Source organism: Sparus aurata, chromosome 22 (genome assembly GCF_900880675.1).
Source record: "Sparus aurata chromosome 22, fSpaAur1.1, whole genome shotgun sequence".
NCBI classification, from domain to species: domain Eukaryota; kingdom Metazoa; phylum Chordata; class Actinopteri; order Spariformes; family Sparidae; genus Sparus; species Sparus aurata.
Genome location: NC_044208.1, coordinates 21060236 through 21076957, shown reverse-complemented (window position 1 = coordinate 21076957; position 16722 = coordinate 21060236). Strand labels below are relative to the sequence as shown.

The window sequence follows — 16722 nt, the reverse complement described above, 5'->3', positions numbered from 1 at the left end:
CAATACGTCAGTAAATGTAGTAAGTTAATTTTACCCCATGGTTCTGATCTGCTCTGCTCTGTTCTATCTCTTTAATAATGTTTGCATGACACACATTTAGACATAAAACCATAGCTGTGAATCAATGGGACACTGACATGCTTGTGTGATAATTAAATTTGTGAATCTATTCGTTGCCTTGACAGTACACAACCCATCATCATCATCATACCGGCCCCCAGTAATTGGGTGGGTGCAGTCACTCTATCGAGCAGCAGCTCCCAATCAGCTGAGCTGAGCGCTGAAAGCAGTCACATGTCTTATCTGGGTTTGTGTTTTTCCCCCTCCACGTGTCAAGAAAGACGAAACAGAAGGCGGGACCAAAACAAACCCTTTGATTGGTCCGCTCCGTGTCACCAGCTTATGGCTGCGAGGAGGGCTGTTCTCTTAAAGGGCCAGGCACGCTATTATAATTTTTTTTTTTTACCTCAACAACAATACAGCATGAGCTCAACATCTTATGCAGGAGCAGGTTTAAATCTGCAGTAGATATAAATATGTATTTAATTTGAATGTTTTAGTTATGAAAGCATAGACACCCAAATGAAAAAAAGGTGGATTAATTTGGCAAAAAAAGGCATTGACCCATTTGGGAATTTACTACATGATGCACACATTTGTGATACAATTGTGATTTAACCACTTCTACACCTCTAAATTTCAGATTTAAAGATTATACTTTTAATTTACTCATGTATTTGATAGGTAGGCTACAGTTGGATATAGATTTCACATGCAAAACAGAGCTTATATGTGCAGTTGTTTAATCAAAAATAACCATAAGTGTATAAAATACTTCAAATGAGAGCTAATTTGATGCACAATAGCAGTAAAATGCGTTATCTGTAAAACAAACAGAAGCATTGAGTGCTTTCATTCATGTGCATTTAGCTAACAATGGTCTATTTTGATTTTCATTGCAGGAATTGTTTTGCTTATAATCGTGTATTTTTGCTGTGTTGTGGCTGTAGTGAATGGACTGAATGCTGCAAAACAGAGCAGTTGCTAAAATACCAAAACATTTTTTATTTATTTATTTATTTTTTTAGGGTAATAAGGGCATTTTATGTCCTATTCGGGCTGTTATACATTTGCATAACACAGTGTAGCTGACTCCCTGCTCCTTTCACATTATTATTAAGAAGGGGCGGGTCCCGGCTGTCGAGGCGGACCGTTTTGACACAGGAGGAGAAGAAAAAAAAAACAACAACCTCCTCTGTAGTCAGCAAACATCTATGAGTGGTTGTAATGCAAAGAGGGATACGAGTCGCATCAACACGGACCGTTGGAAACAAGGTAACGGCGAGCTGTCAAGATACCACCGATCACAACGGAAAACGCGTTTGCTGGCGGTGAGTGTGTTCACAGTCGTGCTTGTTATTATTTTTTAGTATTATTATTATCACACGGGTTTTCTTTTTTAAAGGGAGATATCTCCGCCGTCGTCGTGCTCGTTCGCGGGGAGTTTTGTCAACAAATGTGCGGGGCATGCCCGGGCAGGGGACCGGAGGGGTGAGCGGGCTTCCAACCGGAGCGTTGGCACACGGGCACATAGCTTTTTTTTTAATGATGCATCTCTGCTTCTGTCTTCATTTTATCTGTGAGGCTTTCTTTCTCGTGTTTCGACGGAGGGAGGGAATACATGACGAAGCGACCGTCTCGGTGAGATGCTGCCCGGTGTTTTTGACACCGCCGCGGGTCTGTACCTCTCCTCCTGCCGTTACACGTTGTTACAGCCGGTTGTTGTTGTTGTCATTTGTCGGTTGGCGCTTTAGTGACTAATCTGTGGCTACTTCGAGTGGTTCGAGCTGCCGGGTTTTATCTCGGAGGTGTTTGTTTTTTTTTTAGGGGGAAGAGTTGTCAGGCGAAGTGAGGAGAAAGTGGAGGAGGATGAATGTTTAGCTTGTTTTTAAAGCCCTGCTGGTTTGCTAACGGTTCCGCTGGTGAGGAAATAGCGAAGAAACCGAGGCTCAAGTTGTGCTTACTTTTTTTTTTTTTTTTTTTCTTAAAGCGAGAAAGTGAGTGTGAAAATCCACAAATGTGTGTTGTTGTTTTTGGTTTGCAGCGTGTGTTTTCGACGGCTGCCAGTTTGTGGATGTTGCGTCCTCAGCCGACGAGCGGTCCGAGCTGCCCCGGGCATGGCTGCTTCTGATGCGGATACAGAGGCAGCGCATCCCCGGTGGTCCTCCGGAGCCCCACTTTTAAAACAACTAAATGTAAATGTCACTTTTTCCATGTGTGCAGATATAGTAGTTTTTTGTATTTTGGAATTTATTTTTATTCAAGTGGTAGTTTGCATCAACAATGCACTAAGAGTCACCATACAAACAGACTGTTTACCTATTTACCTGTGGTAGCTTCAGGAGGGGTTCATGACTTTATTGGAGCTTGTCACTTGCACACTGTTATCCGCGGGATATGTATTCCTACTCACGTGAAAGCAGTAGGAGAAATAGCAGCAGAGCTCACCTTGTGTTCACCCCCACCCCGAGCAGTGCATGGAGGACAGCCCGGTGCACAGATGGTGCAGCAGAGGGAGCCACTTTCTGCTGCAGCTTTGAGCCTCTGACCAGCACTGTTCTGGCTGCCAGGCCTCCCTGCTGCCCCAGGCAGTGTGTGTCTCTGTGTGTGTGTGTGTGTGTGTGTGTGTGTCTCCCTGTCTATGTTTGTTTTTTTTATGTGTCTGACACTATGGTTATCTTGCCAGTCCTCTGTTGGCTGCAAGTGGAAATTCAAGACAGGGCTCGCACTGCCATTGACACACAAGTGCACATTTGATCACGGTGAAACTTTGCAGCACAGTGAAAGAGAAGCCCCTTTTCCGCTTGCATAGCATTAATTACTGTACTACTTTATTTGCCTGGAGGAGAAGTTAAGGCAGAGTAGGGCTGTGTTGAATATCTGTAACGCACATCTAATTAGTGTGCATTGGCGAAATGGACTAATTTCGCTCTTGCCCCTGGAGCAATAGAGGCTAGAGGATTTGTGGGTCAGTGATACATTTTTGTTTACCAAAAAACACAGCCGGTCTGATTCAGAGACATACATCTTACACTAATAATGTGGCCTGACTAATCAGACAGTGTTTTTCCACAGCTGTTCAAAGTGGAGTTTCCTCCTTTGACTCCATATGACATGACATCATGCAAAGGGACACTTTCACAAAGAGACAACTTGGGCCGCCTCGCTCAGTAAACACAATACCAGTATATCCAGTTCCAACTTTTGCCAGTCGACCCGGCCTATTTGTTTCCACTCACACATAAAAAGTATAAGACAGGCACCCTCGACAAAAAAGATGAAACAGTAGTTTCAAGGTGGCACGTGGCCAAGGAGGGAGAGGGTGTGAGTGTTTGCGTTCAGCAGACGCAGTTGAGGATGGAGTGAAACTCGTTATCTCCCTCATGAAACGGCGGCTGCACGCAGCACCTGACAGTCTAGCCAGAACTTTGGTTTCACTGAGGTTTCACTCACACACCAACCCGCTGCTGTTTGTGTGTGTGTGTGTGTGTGTGTGTGTATGTGTGTGTGTGATAGTGTAGACAGGCAGCTATCCAGTGATAGGAGAGAGGAAGGGAGGGAGGGAGGCAATGAGGATCGGTCTTTTAATGTTGAGCTGCAGAATTGTGCAGGAGGAAGTTAATCCCCTGACTGTGCTCTGCTCTGTGGCACACTGTTCCAGATTAAGGTAGTTGTGAGGGAAGAAAGCAGCTCCAGTGGATCTTTTGGCACTCAATTACAAACTGGCACATTATCAGGAACAGCTTGGCAAAATGTGCTGCGGGAGGGTGGCAAATCTGGCGTAGCATTTTTAGCCGCCCACTGGGTCCCCCCTACACAGGGTGTTTCCATACGTTTGGCTCCTGTTGCTACTCATCACTATATTATAAGAGATAATCGCTTTAGCTGCAGCTGGCCTCTTGTATGTTTACCTTTATTTATATACTGTAGACATTCACATTAGCAGATCCATCTGTGCTTCTGTGATTACTCATCTCTGCCTGTTTGTTTACAGTATTACCGCACGCAACATTAGCCTCTTTTAATGACTAATGATTTCCATTGAATGTAGACAGGGTGGGATCATTTTTCTATCTGCCAGAGGGCAAAGTTTCCACTGATAACAGGATGCTATTTGGCACTTTTTGTTTGGTCTTAAAACAAATCACGCCCCAAATTACCTGTGAGCTAAAGATCATAAACACATAGTTATGACTCAGGCACAGTCCTGCAGATAGATTGCATATTTACACAACCAAAACAGACTTTCAAACATTTGTCACCCCTGGCTAAAGTTTCCCTCTTCTGTCCCCTCTTTATTTCACACCAGGGAGTTTACCGCTGAGGCGTCGGATGGATGATGAGGAGGAGGACATGTCACGGCCCATCTCGCAGCTCTGGGGAACGCCCTTTAGGGACGTCAAATACGAAGACCGCGCCACACAGATCGCGGCCGGTCAGGCCCTCGCTGCTGTCACCGCCGCCGTGTCCACGTCACAGAGTCACAACAACAACAGCATTGGCATCAACACACTGCCCTGCAGCTTGCTTCGGCAGCCTCGCATACCCTTTCACGGTAAGGAGGGGAAAGCCAGCTGAAAGTGATGAGGGCTTTTAGAATTATCGTCATCGATAATTAGTCATGCCTTTTATCTGGTAGATTACTAATTGGGAACTGTCCTCAAAGACCGGGGTGATTAAAACTGTCAATCCGATTTGGAGTGTTAGATCGGATAAGAGCGGGAGGCTGCTGTTTCCTTTTTTCCTGGACTGTTCGACAAACAAACAGAGAAGAAAGTCTAGAAATTAATTTTCCTTGTTGAGGGGAGATCCCATCATCCAATAATACACATGCTGCGAACTTGAGGAACATGCCATTCCTAGAAACTGTTTGCTTATTAACAAGACCGGCATCTTTATTGCATACTTTAGTACTCCTAATATGTTATTAATCTAAATCTGATAAATAATGTTCACATTCCAACCAGTTTCTCGTTTGTTTTCAGCATTTTTAAATGAGCATTTATGGAAGCACCAAAAAGATAATCTGACACATACATAAAGGCACATACCCACACTAATGTGTCCACCAGTTTTAATCCAATATTGTTTACCCATTTCTAATCAAATCAGTGTGACATCACCCTAATCGAATTGAACCAATGTTGAAGAAGAATGTTGTTTGTTTGTTGACTCTGTGTCAGCGTGTGAGAGGTGCATTGTACTGGGTTTAAAGTCATCAGGACATAAAAACCACTGACTGTTATTACCTTGTCGCTCATCGTTAATGGATGTCATGCACTTGGCCCACTGCCAGGTTTCTTAGAGAAATTATGGCCCTCTGTGAGGCAGAATAACCGGGCATTCTGCACACATGATAACAAAGAAAAACTGTCTCCCCCTCCAAGTTGCATGACTTCAGGAGCACATGCTAAACGCAATGAGTAAACTCTGTGACACAGCCCACAGAAAGATTGCAGTTCACTGAGGCCATTGTTGATTTAACAAGGTGTTTGAGTTTATCACCTACCAACACTCTCTCTCTCTTTCTTCTTTGTGGAGTCTTTAGTTGTACTTGGAGTGCCTACTTAGTTTTTTTTACCATCTGAGAACATCTTATAAAAACCTGAAGAAAAAATAGATACTGTATATTTGACTTCAGACACAGCTGTGTTTGAGGCTTTTAATAGTAATCAAGATAGCTGGACTTATTGTCAGACTGTCTACAAAGTGTTTTCTGAGGTTTTTCACTGTCTAGTCTAAAATCAAAAGGCAAAACATTAGTGGTTTTACTGAACTTGTATCAGTAATGTCTGCTCGCCTCACATTCATCTTGGCACTGACACTGACAAGCGTCTTGGTACCTTTTCGAGCTCCAACAACAACACAAGTTTTTAAGAAGCTTGATGTTTTTTGACTTTTAGGCAACGCTGGATTACGCTCACATTTCCCCGCTCAGTTTGAGCCCATGGAGGACCGGGGAGAGAGGCAGATTGAAGAGGAGGAGGAGGAGGACAGAGGGGAGGAAGATGACAGGATGGCAGAGGGGCCGGCGGAGCAGGCGGGGGTGAGCGTGGAGGCGCAAATCGGTCGTAAACTTCGGGAGATCGGAGACAAGTTCCAACAGGACCATGTTGAACTGGTAAGCCTCACTCCTTAGCAGTGAAGTGGATCCTTAGCAGAACTCCTGTTGCAAAACAACTGCAGAGCCAGGATGCACTTTTAAAACTTTTCAACGTGTAAACAATGTGAGCACAAGCAGACTTTGTATGATAACTTATTAAACGCTCCATTTGCCTGCTGAACTTACGTTCTTGGAGACGGGAGATAGATTAGTCTCTGGTTCCAAACTAATATTTTGTTGACGCGAGACAAAAAGTTTGTTTGTGTGTTACATGTGAGCTATTTCTGCGTGTCAGCTTCCATTTGATTAGACACACAAAGCCACTGTGTGCCAATTGTGTGGCTCACTCGCGGGAAGAAAGGGGGCCAAACATTTTGCCAGCTGGATTGGCCACAACCCACGCTGGATAAAAATAGCCCGTGCAGTGATTCAACCGCTTTCTTGGCCACGCTGAAGGAAAGATCACTAATAAGACACGATTTAGTAACTCCATACAGGATACTAAACAAAACTGATATGTATTCAGTCAGTGTCTCCGGCTCCTGGCTACACTGTGACAACATAGAAAAGTACTTTCTTTCTGCTGATATCTAAATATTGATTCTTAGTTTGGCACTGTGGTCAAGGTCATCTTCTGAACTACTGGAACAGATTATAGAGTACACTGCCAATACTATGTTAGTGGCACTGACACCATGTCATTACCGTCAATGGGAATATTAGGGATCTGTTTCCTGGTCTACAGAGACAGAAGAAAAGAAAACAAACAAGTGAAATCCATTCCCTCGTCTGAAGCTTTTTGCAGAGAGCTGATGAAATGACTCCCCTCCCATTTCTGACCAGTTTCCCACATCCCTTTTGTCCCCACTCCTAGAGTCACCCTTCTGTTTGCTACTTGCGTACTTTACCTAAAAAGCAGGCAGACCACCTTCTCCTTAAATGAGCTTTTTATTCTGAACATACCTCACGAAGCATGAAACAGTAAGACGCCTTTAGAGACGATGAGGGGAACTGAGCGTGGAGGCTCGCTGTTTGCTAAGCTCCTGAGGGAATAGTTAAGCACATACAGTCTGCAGTTCACGATATGTAGTTAATTGTGCGTGCCGAGGAATAAAATCCGCATGGAAACATGTGTCACAGTCTTACAGATGTCTCAATACTCGAATGTGAAAACATGTTCCACCCCCTGTCCTCCTTTGGCGAGGACTTGGTGTCACAGTGCGTTTGATAACAGGTCGGAGGGGTTGCTAAAGCAGTTAGTGTTCTGACTGAGAGTTCACATTAGTCACATGACCGTGAAGTTAGTTAATAAGTACAAATATACTGGGAGTGGTTCCTATTTTCTGTTGTGGCTGTTTTGCCAGGGGGGAGGAGAATAAAAAGTAGACACGGAGAGTGAGAGAAAGAGTGAATATAAAGCGAGAGAGTTTGACAAAGCAGGTGAGATCGGCGCGACTGTCGCGTACAGCAGCAAGCCGCACGTCTGTGTCTGGGTAGACTTGGCCGGCTGTTTATACGCCCGTCTAAAAATAGAGTCTGACTCACGGCTACCCACAATACCTCAGTTGTCCCGCTGACTGCCTCAGTGTGTGTCTTTGTGTGTGTGTGTGTGTGTTCTGGTTTGGTGTGTGACAGAGAGATAAGAGCGAACGTTTTCTTTTTTGTCTGCTGTCTGCACTTGAGTCGGTTTCATCCCGCAGGATCTGATACTGCTGTTGTAGGAAGAATCACAAGTGATCCTTTATGATATCCACTCACTCCTCTGTATTGTCTCTGCCGCTATTGTTAGACGTTTTTTCACCAGCCTCTCCAAGCAGAAGTTGCCGGTGTGGGCTAATGTGTGGGTTTGTGTTTGTGTGGAGTAGGTTGTATTTGAGGTTTTGAGTCTTATCCGTCAGTTCTGACTGCTTTTGCAGCCACTAAAACGCAAAAACTTTGAGGGAAATTTCATCCATCCCGTGTTTTTTTTTAACCATTTGGGGTGCATTAACCTAAAAAAAAACTAAATAGATACCCATTCTCCGCCACCCATGCAAATGACAGCCCAAAGATGAGCCTCATGTGGAACAAACCAGGGTACTGTTTAAATAAGCTCTGCAGTGTAGAATTAAGGCAATTAAGGACAATTAGGGTTACATTTAGCGGTGCTGGTTCAATTCGGTCCAGCCTACTAGTTCTGCATCAAATAGCCTGTGGCGGACTCTGATTGCTAGGCTGGTAGAGACCTTGATGAAGGGAGAGCAGGCAGAAGGATGCTTATGCAACAGGCTGCAATATCTGAGTGCGGCTGTTCAGAAAGCCGGCGGGGAGCTGTGCAGGATCAGAGATGGGGAGGGGGGGCGAGAGGAGATCGCAGGGCTGCAGCAGGAACCCCTTTATCTGTCTGTAGTTGACGTGGGCTGCAGAACCCCGATGGAACATGACAGAGCCAGGGAGAAGGCGGATCCATAGGAGGGAGCAGTGTCTGTTTCCTCGGCTTTTGTTTTTTGATAATTATTCAGCTGACTTTGGTCGTTACAGGAGAGCTGTGATGAAATAGGCAGCGAGTTTTCTGAAAGGGTTTCACTTTGAGGCCCCTTGTTTAGAAGTCAACAGTGCATCGTTTAGTAAGAGGGACTGTGTCAAACCTGAGGGGAGGAGGGATGGAGCAGTATTGTTAGGATGAGTGGCAGCTCCCGGGTGTTAAAGATGTCCTGTTTTGCAGTTATAGTCAAGGTCAATTTCATCCTTTCCTATTTATCACTTTGTCTTTTCTCGAATAATCTAGAAGTTGTTCAGTCCAAAAACTGGTTTAAAAATGTTTCCCAAAAGCCCAAGATGACATCTTAAAAATACTTTTTTTGTCCACAACCTAAAAATCTTCCTAATTTGATAGTCTGTTACTAATCTATCAGTGGTTGCAGCCCTAATCCTTTATCAACTTTTTCACTCGCAAAAACAACTAAATAAAATACTCAAATTACAACTTCCCTCTCTGAGAAGTCTCTAAGAGCCCAGAGGTCCACTGATACTGTATATTCTGCAGAAGTATCAGGCAGGATGTGCGTGTGACGGATATGTTTTTCTAGACACAAGCTGATGTTGTGGAAACATTCAGTCTGCTAAGTCGTATAGCTTGAGCTCACAGGGTTTACCTCAGTTCAGTTCAACTTTAAAATGGCTCTCCCTGATGTAATAACCTAATGTGTATTTTTTGTTTTTCTTCTTGCAGTTCATGAGGCATCAGAGACAAAACCTGCCTGCCTGGATGCGCCTTACGATGGCCCTGTTCGGTTTTCTGTTTCCACGAGACGCTCTGTTCCCTCGCCTGAGAGGAGAGCAGAGATGAAGGGACTTCCTGCTGGTCCTTGCCTCAGCCCCTTGCTTTCCCCCAAATCCCACGTGGGGGAGCAAGGGACCGGACTTTATGAGGTGGCACTGTAAGATGGAACACGGGTTTGGATTTTTTGTTTTCTAATTGAATATGAAGACGAGATGAAGAAAACACTGGTCACCGCTGGACGGAGGCTAATTACCGTTTCTTTTCTTTTTTTTGTTGGTTATCTTTTTGTTTTTTTCGTCTTTCCGAGAAGGAGCCATTGCGTTTGAAGAGATATTTTCGAAATATTTGTAAGATTACCTATTTTGTACAGTAAACTGCTCTTTTTATTTGGTATTTCAAGTCTTGAAGGACCTCCATCAGTCCGGGGAATGCCTTATTCTCTCCTGCCACAGTACGACTTTTTTTTGCATCACGGAAATCACAAGAAAGAGATCAAATGTTTAAGATTAGGCCACTTTTTTTTTTTTTTTTTTAGGTGACAAACTGTGGACGTGGACATTTGTGTGCTGAAGTTACTGACTTATAACCTTGAGGACTTGAGGCACATTTCTAATTTATTCTCGGACTAACAATAAGCCCTGTACTTATCCTTTTACTGTTCCACACTGGCTAAGTTAAATAATGCTTGTGGCGGTGTTACTACGCCGGTGTTGCACTGTTGGTCAGTTTAATGCGTGTGTTACCAGCTTCCACTGTAGACGTAGGGACATTGTATCAACCTGTGTCACCCATCAGCATCCCCATCTACAGTACCGCTCTTGTTGTGAAAAGGCCTGCCATGATAACTACTTTTATTGGACGTCATATTGTCCCAGAATCAAATGCAATAAACAATATTGTAGTAATAATTGTACGTTAGTGATTTAATGAGAATATAAAAGCATAAGAATGCGAGTACATGCTTTGGAATTGGAATGTGAAAAAAAAAAATCCTACATAATTAATAAATACAATGAAAACACACAATGATAAGACTAATTATCATGACAGGCCTGGAACTTGTCAAAGTGGCCTAACGACCCACTGTGTAGATTCAGATCCTGTTGATTCATTCATACTTGAATTACGCTCTAAGATACTTTAGTCGAGTAACATCGTGATTGTGCTTTTAATCCGTGGTCATGCGTATGTAGGAGTGTGTGCTTACTGTTTCTAAAATCTGCAGTCCTTTTGAAACCAAATGAGCACAATCAAAGTCAAAACAAATCTCCTGTGTGGGATTACGATCAGGGAACTGAAAAAACAATCAGACGCACGAAGAGCTTTGGATAGGTTTCATCATTGTCTGAAGCTTTTCGGGGTTTATTTCTCTAGCTGGATTGACAATCGCAACTTTGCCCTTTGCGGGTCGCCTGCAAGAGAGATGACATTTATCAGCATTTCTTTTAGGGGGCGAGCAATATCCAAGCCAGTGGAAGGAAGGAAGTATAATCTTAGGGATCTGTTGCATTTGCAATCAAACTGATATCCATAGAAGGACATTTCCCAGAACATGGCTGTGTTCTCAATTAAATATCTTTGTTACAGAAACATTTTAGGGTTTAAGTTACAGAGATGTATTTTTAGTTCATTTTACTCCAGGTCCAAATCCAAATGACTCGAGCACTGACTCAATCTCCGACGTGCCGATACATTTATCAACTCAACTTTTCATTCAAGTGCTTTCTCTCACTGCCGGTGGTGCATTCACTGAGAACTCTGTAGGAACAGCTTCTGTACAGTTCAAAAGAACCATTGTACTAATCACACAGACACATTTAGGACAACTTTTTTTTACATCTTTGTGCGACAACTGCTTCGTTAGCATTCTGCAATGACACAGCCACTGTTTCTCAATGTGTTTTTTATCAAGGAAAGATGTCTTTACAGACTTTAAATGAGATGTTAAAAATTCTTCATTTGATGTATTATTTCAGTCTGTTGTAAATTCATGATATGAACTTTTGAAAGACACTGATGGTTTTTTTTTTTCTTGCTTTTGGTTTTCTTCAGGGAGTAGTTAATAACCGTGATGAGTTGTGTTTGCTAAAAATCTGCCTTTAAGCGAGGACTCCGTGCGTCAACGCAGTTGATGGACGTAGTAAGACGAAGCTGAACAAGCAAAGACATTTTCTTTATTTTATGTTTTTTTCACGTCATTTTCACTCGACGTCAACATGGAAGTGTGTTACAGATTGTTAGCTTTTTTTTTTCTCCTTTAAACCAAAAGTTTGTTTCCTGCAAACACTGAACGCTGAGCCAATTCAGACCGTTGTGACACACTCTTCAGTCCAAAGTTTCGCACCCTCGCTTCTCTTTGACCGAACGCCATGTTTAACTACTCCCTGTCTTTACTGAGAACAAGTTTCATATTGTTTGGTTTCCTTTAAGATAATTTATTCTAATTTATTTTGTGTATATTTGCTCAGTGCTACTGTATAGATGCTCTCTCAGTGTGTACAGTCCTTTTTCTTCTCATTGTTGATGTGCATTCGGTTGTGTGTTTGATGCCTGTGTGTGCGGGGAGGTTGGACTTAAAGCCATGTGCCTCGTGCGTATTCTCACACGCACGGTGTGAGTCCTTACAAATCACAACAGACAATCAAATGTACAAAACGTGCCTTGTGAGTCACAGACCTGCCACATCATCATAGACACTCGGCATAACAATTATCCCAAAGTCGCAGTTCTTGTTTCACTCGGGCTCTGTGAGATCAACGCGATCTCATGCAGTAGAGTCGGCACAAACAGTAGTGTTGGTGCCTCGATACAAAAGAAAAGAACGATCAGTCGGATTCCTCGCATCCGCTCACGAGGCACAGGCTCAACCTTTGACATCTCTCAGCACGAACCGCGAGTTTCACCACGCAAACCTTCTCAATATCAGAAACGACTGTTTGCAGTCAATGTGCACTGTAAAAAAACTACAACAACAATTTTTTTTACCTGTATACTGTATTTTGCGCCTCTCTCTTTCTACTCCTGTGCTGAACTTCCCCTTTAAATTCCCGAGACTCTTTGAAGATCTGTAAAAAAAATGCTGGATCGGCCCAGCTCGTCTGGGTTTTTGTGCTTTATTATCTGCGATCTAGTAGGGCTGTGGGTTTACATTTGAAGGAGGAATGAGCCACCACGGTGCCCAGTATTATTTGTACGTGCGACGGGTTGAACAGCCACTCATTGGCGTCGATCTGAGCCTGTCGTTACCAACCACTGTTGCAACCCTGACTCAAGTGAAACATTTTTCTATCCGTTCAACCTTCAGTGTCTTTGATATCAAATTTATTCAATCGATTCGATTTTTTTATTTTTTTCAGATATCCAAGAAACGAGTGCATCTTTACTGTCAAGTGCTGTGATTTGGTGTTTTTTATACATTACACATGAATTTGACACAGCTATTGTTGCGATCTTTATAAAAAAAACGTTTTTAGCAGAACATTTTCCATATCTTTTTCTAAGAAGACGAAGAAAGAACTAAAACAACACAACCTTTTCTGCTTTTTCTATGATTGCTTTTTTTTCCAATGTTGTGGCATTTTTTTTATTTTTTTTTTTATTTTGGATATTGCCAAGTCTGCTGTGTCACTCTCAGTTCAAGGGCTTTTTTTCAATATAAATGTAAATGGAGTAAAAATGCATGTCCAACATTCCTGAAGAAAAAAAAATCTGTATCTTAAAGGGTTTGAATGTAATTTAATGGAGTGAAAACCACAATATCTCTTTTAATACATGAACTGAACAGTGGAACTGATTTCAGACCTCCGTGCCGTGAGTGCTCGGGGAGTTTGTATTGTCTTCACGTTGCTTTCTTTACGTTCAGAGTGGTCTCAAGGATTTCACATTCATGTGTCCTTTTGAAGTGAGACCCAGGCCAGATGTAGCAGTTTTTTTCGTTAAAGCATTGGCTGTGTTATCGTTGGGACTGCTCTGTGTCTGCTGCACAGTTTTCAGACAGCACACGACATGGATCGATGGAGGGAACGGAGAAGGAGGAGGACCGGGGATGTTTGTTCTTTTTTCTAGTGCAATATGCTGTACATAAGAGCTTGGCTCTCGAAAATCTTACAATTTCTCTTAATTTCTTTTGTTGTTAAATGGGTACATTGCTGTTTTTTTTTTTCATTAAAACTTTATGGACAATTGAAACAGCCTATGCTTCATTTCTTCTCCTAAACAGTACCAGGAGATATCTTTAAGCACATATGCAGTTTAGCTTTCAAAAACACCCAAAAAAAAACACATTGGGAATTAACTATGAAACATGTTTGTTGTGCTTGTCAGTCTGGTCATTATTTGGACTGAAACAAGGTTCCCATCACTGGTTTTGACTGTTCTTTGAGAAGCCTACCCATTCATTTTAAATCCACAGTAATAGTAGAGAAGTGATGCTGGACTGGTTGTGTGTTTGCACATTTGAACATTTAATCGTTTTTGTTTTCGGGATCTCGGTACGCCCGTTAGAAGTTGGGGTACTGTGACATGAAAATATGTTACTGAGGTTGCTGATCATTCACTGCCATGACTGTGGGCGTGTCATTAACTCAAGGCACACAGAGGGTAGTGGGTATAAAAACAAACCAAAGAAAAAACAATGATAAGCAGTATAATAATGCACAATATGCCTGACTCTCAGTCTGAAAGTCTGATAGTGGAAAGGATTTTTTATATTGTTGATCTCGCCTCGCTCATTAGTAATGATAACATGGAAACATTGATCCACCAGTGTGGTAAATTCAGTCAAGCAGGAAGCCTGAAACTTAAGTGACTTCATACTTAAGGTTACTCAGTGGACTCAGAAATGCATGTAAAAGAATTAAAGACACCTCTGCAGCAACACAATCAGCAACCCAAATCCTGTTACAATCAAGTATTCAGTGAGGAACATTGGAACAAATTAGTTTTTACCTCAATTTGGTGCTCGATGAGATCGCAATGTGTGAAAATTCATCCTGAGGGGAGTATGAATATCTGTGCCAAAGTTTGTGGCAATTAGAAGTTGTCGAGATATTTCAGTCAAAACCACAAACGTCAACCGCTCAATAGGAGAAGTCGGAGGATCACTAAAATAAGTAGGATGCGTCATCTGGGAACCACGAATGTCTGTAGGAAATTTGGTGCTAATCACACACTAGATTTGTGAACTAATCATTTGTTTTGGGGGAATGACTTAAAGAGGAACAAGTTAACTTGACTCACAGGTAGAAGTGAATCACAAATCCATAAGAGCCAGGTTGCCTTCGTTCTGATCCACATTTAGAAGTAGGAGTAAGACACTACAGAGCGATTAGAATCTATCATTTATGTATCTAATTTATTAGAATTGATTAAAAAAAGTGCATGAGTTGGTTCCCTTTATGGTCGTGACAAACCTGACAACTTTAAGGAACTGGTTCTCTCATTACTACAGTAATTAAATCAGGAAAAGTAAGAACTTGGATCTGCTGCTGGTCAAACGATAACCCAGGTTATTAGGGTTCATCCTCCAGGGACCATGAGTGACTGTACAACGTTTCATCTCAACCCACCCAGCAGTTGTTCAGAGTTTTCAGTCAGCTGGTAAGACTACACGGGATTGTTTTATCAGTCATACGCGTGTCACCTCATAAACTTCAATCACAGTCACAGTGACTGGATGAAAAACACTTCGGTGAGTAGTCACCAGTGATTTAACCCCTCTGAAAGTCCCTCAAAAGTTAATATAGCATGAACAATAGAATCGTTTCATAAGCCCTGGAGGCAAATCTGAAGCAGCACATCTTTTTCTTTTTCTTTTTTTTTCCCTAACGTGCTCCAACCTCTGTGGGGTAAAGGTGCAACCTTACATAAACTGTGATTCACTGTTCTGTCACCAGGTTTCTAAAGTGATCTCCCTCAGGCGGCTGCTTTGTGTAGACAGGGGCAGCAGGGAGGCTTTAAAGGAGTGTATACACATGTGTGTGGCGCGCCGAAACACATGGCCTCGGGAAGACAGAGAAGTCAGACCTGACCTGGCTCTCATAAAGAATGACACAATGCAGTTGGTTGCGCCGCGGGGCAAACTGATATGACTCTATACATGAATGTTTCAGTTAGAGCTGTCACCTTTGGGGCATTTTTTCCCCCCTTGTTTTCTACTGCTCCAACAGAAAAAGCTTGTTTTCCAGCATGTAACTGTAAGCGAGAGTGTTTAAACACAAATCACTCGCAGACAGGCTGCCCGCCCCTTTATCTGCACATAACAAGTCGCCTGAGAATGCTTCCAGACTAATTACTAATTTTGGAATCGTGGAGTTGCTTCAAAGACCAGTGCCATATTGTTTGTACTCCCAGAAGTCCTCCGAGTGCACCGCATCGTACAACGGACCTAATGAGATGCTGACATGTTTTTGTCCTCATTTATAATTCCGGAATAATTTTTGATGTCCTGATTTATGTGAAAAAAAAGAAAAAAGAATGCAACACAGAGTTTCGACGTGAGTTATTTTAATAACCTCACAATTGTTCAGAGATGAAGACCGGACATTTTTTTTTTTCCGCCAGGCGTGATGACATTTTCTCTCAAACCCAGACTGGTGAGAAAACTCTTCGCAGCTGATTATATTAAAGCCCAAATATGCATCCCAGAATGCAATGCTAAGATATCCAGTTTAAACCACAAAACAGGCTCTGTGTTCAACCCCCCCCCCCCCCCCCCCCCCGTAACCTCCAACCAGCTGAAGTGAAAGCCTCGTCCCCCTGGGACGGCTGGTAAATACAGACAAGTGTGTGTATAAGAATTTGTGTGTGTCTTCAGGGAGAAAGAGAAGAAAAAAAACACATAGGGGAGAGGAGGGGTGAGGAGAGGAGGAGGGGTGAGGGGGGGTGTAGTGAGGACTTTGCTTGGCTCAGCACTTTTTCGCACACAGCCCCTGACAAAGGGCCTCTCTGTTCTCCCGGCCAGTCACTCAGGGAGACGCCCTCATGATAGCCCGGTGCCTATCTCAAGGGTCACGCCTCGACTTCAGCAGCAGAAGACAAGCTCCAGTCCCCGGCTCCTTTTTGTTTACTTCTGCCTTCTCTGCCCGGGAGCGCCACAGATTAACCCTTAAGTGTCTGACCGCAACGCCGGCAAACAAGGGAGAGCCTCTAAGAGTTTGTCTTGTGGATTTTTCTGTGCTACATACATTTATGTTTCTCTACATGTGGCAGCGTCCCTAATGTCTTTTTTTGTCTAATCTGAAGTTCTATCCCCTACTGTGCGGACCGGTTTTACCACAACCTTGTGCAATAACATTTA

General features: G+C 42.9%; 1 protein-coding gene across 2 annotated transcripts; it reads left to right on the top strand.

The window, feature by feature from the left end:
• Positions 1-1187: 1187 nt before the first annotated feature.
• On the top strand, positions 1188-13613 carry bmf2 (BCL2 modifying factor 2). 2 transcript variants are annotated; one of them, XM_030405946.1, is made up of 4 exons: positions 1188-1335; positions 4370-4615; positions 5964-6181; positions 9375-13613. In XM_030405946.1, the coding sequence occupies exons 1-4, from the start codon at positions 1275-1277 to the stop codon at positions 9489-9491; spliced, it is 642 nt and encodes a 213-aa protein (XP_030261806.1). In that variant the 5' UTR covers positions 1188-1274; the 3' UTR covers positions 9492-13613. The 2 variants fall into 2 exon arrangements, with proteins under 2 accessions (XP_030261806.1, XP_030261807.1); XM_030405947.1 differs by having other exon boundaries at positions 1200-1391.
• The last annotated feature ends 3109 nt before the right edge of the window (positions 13614-16722 follow it).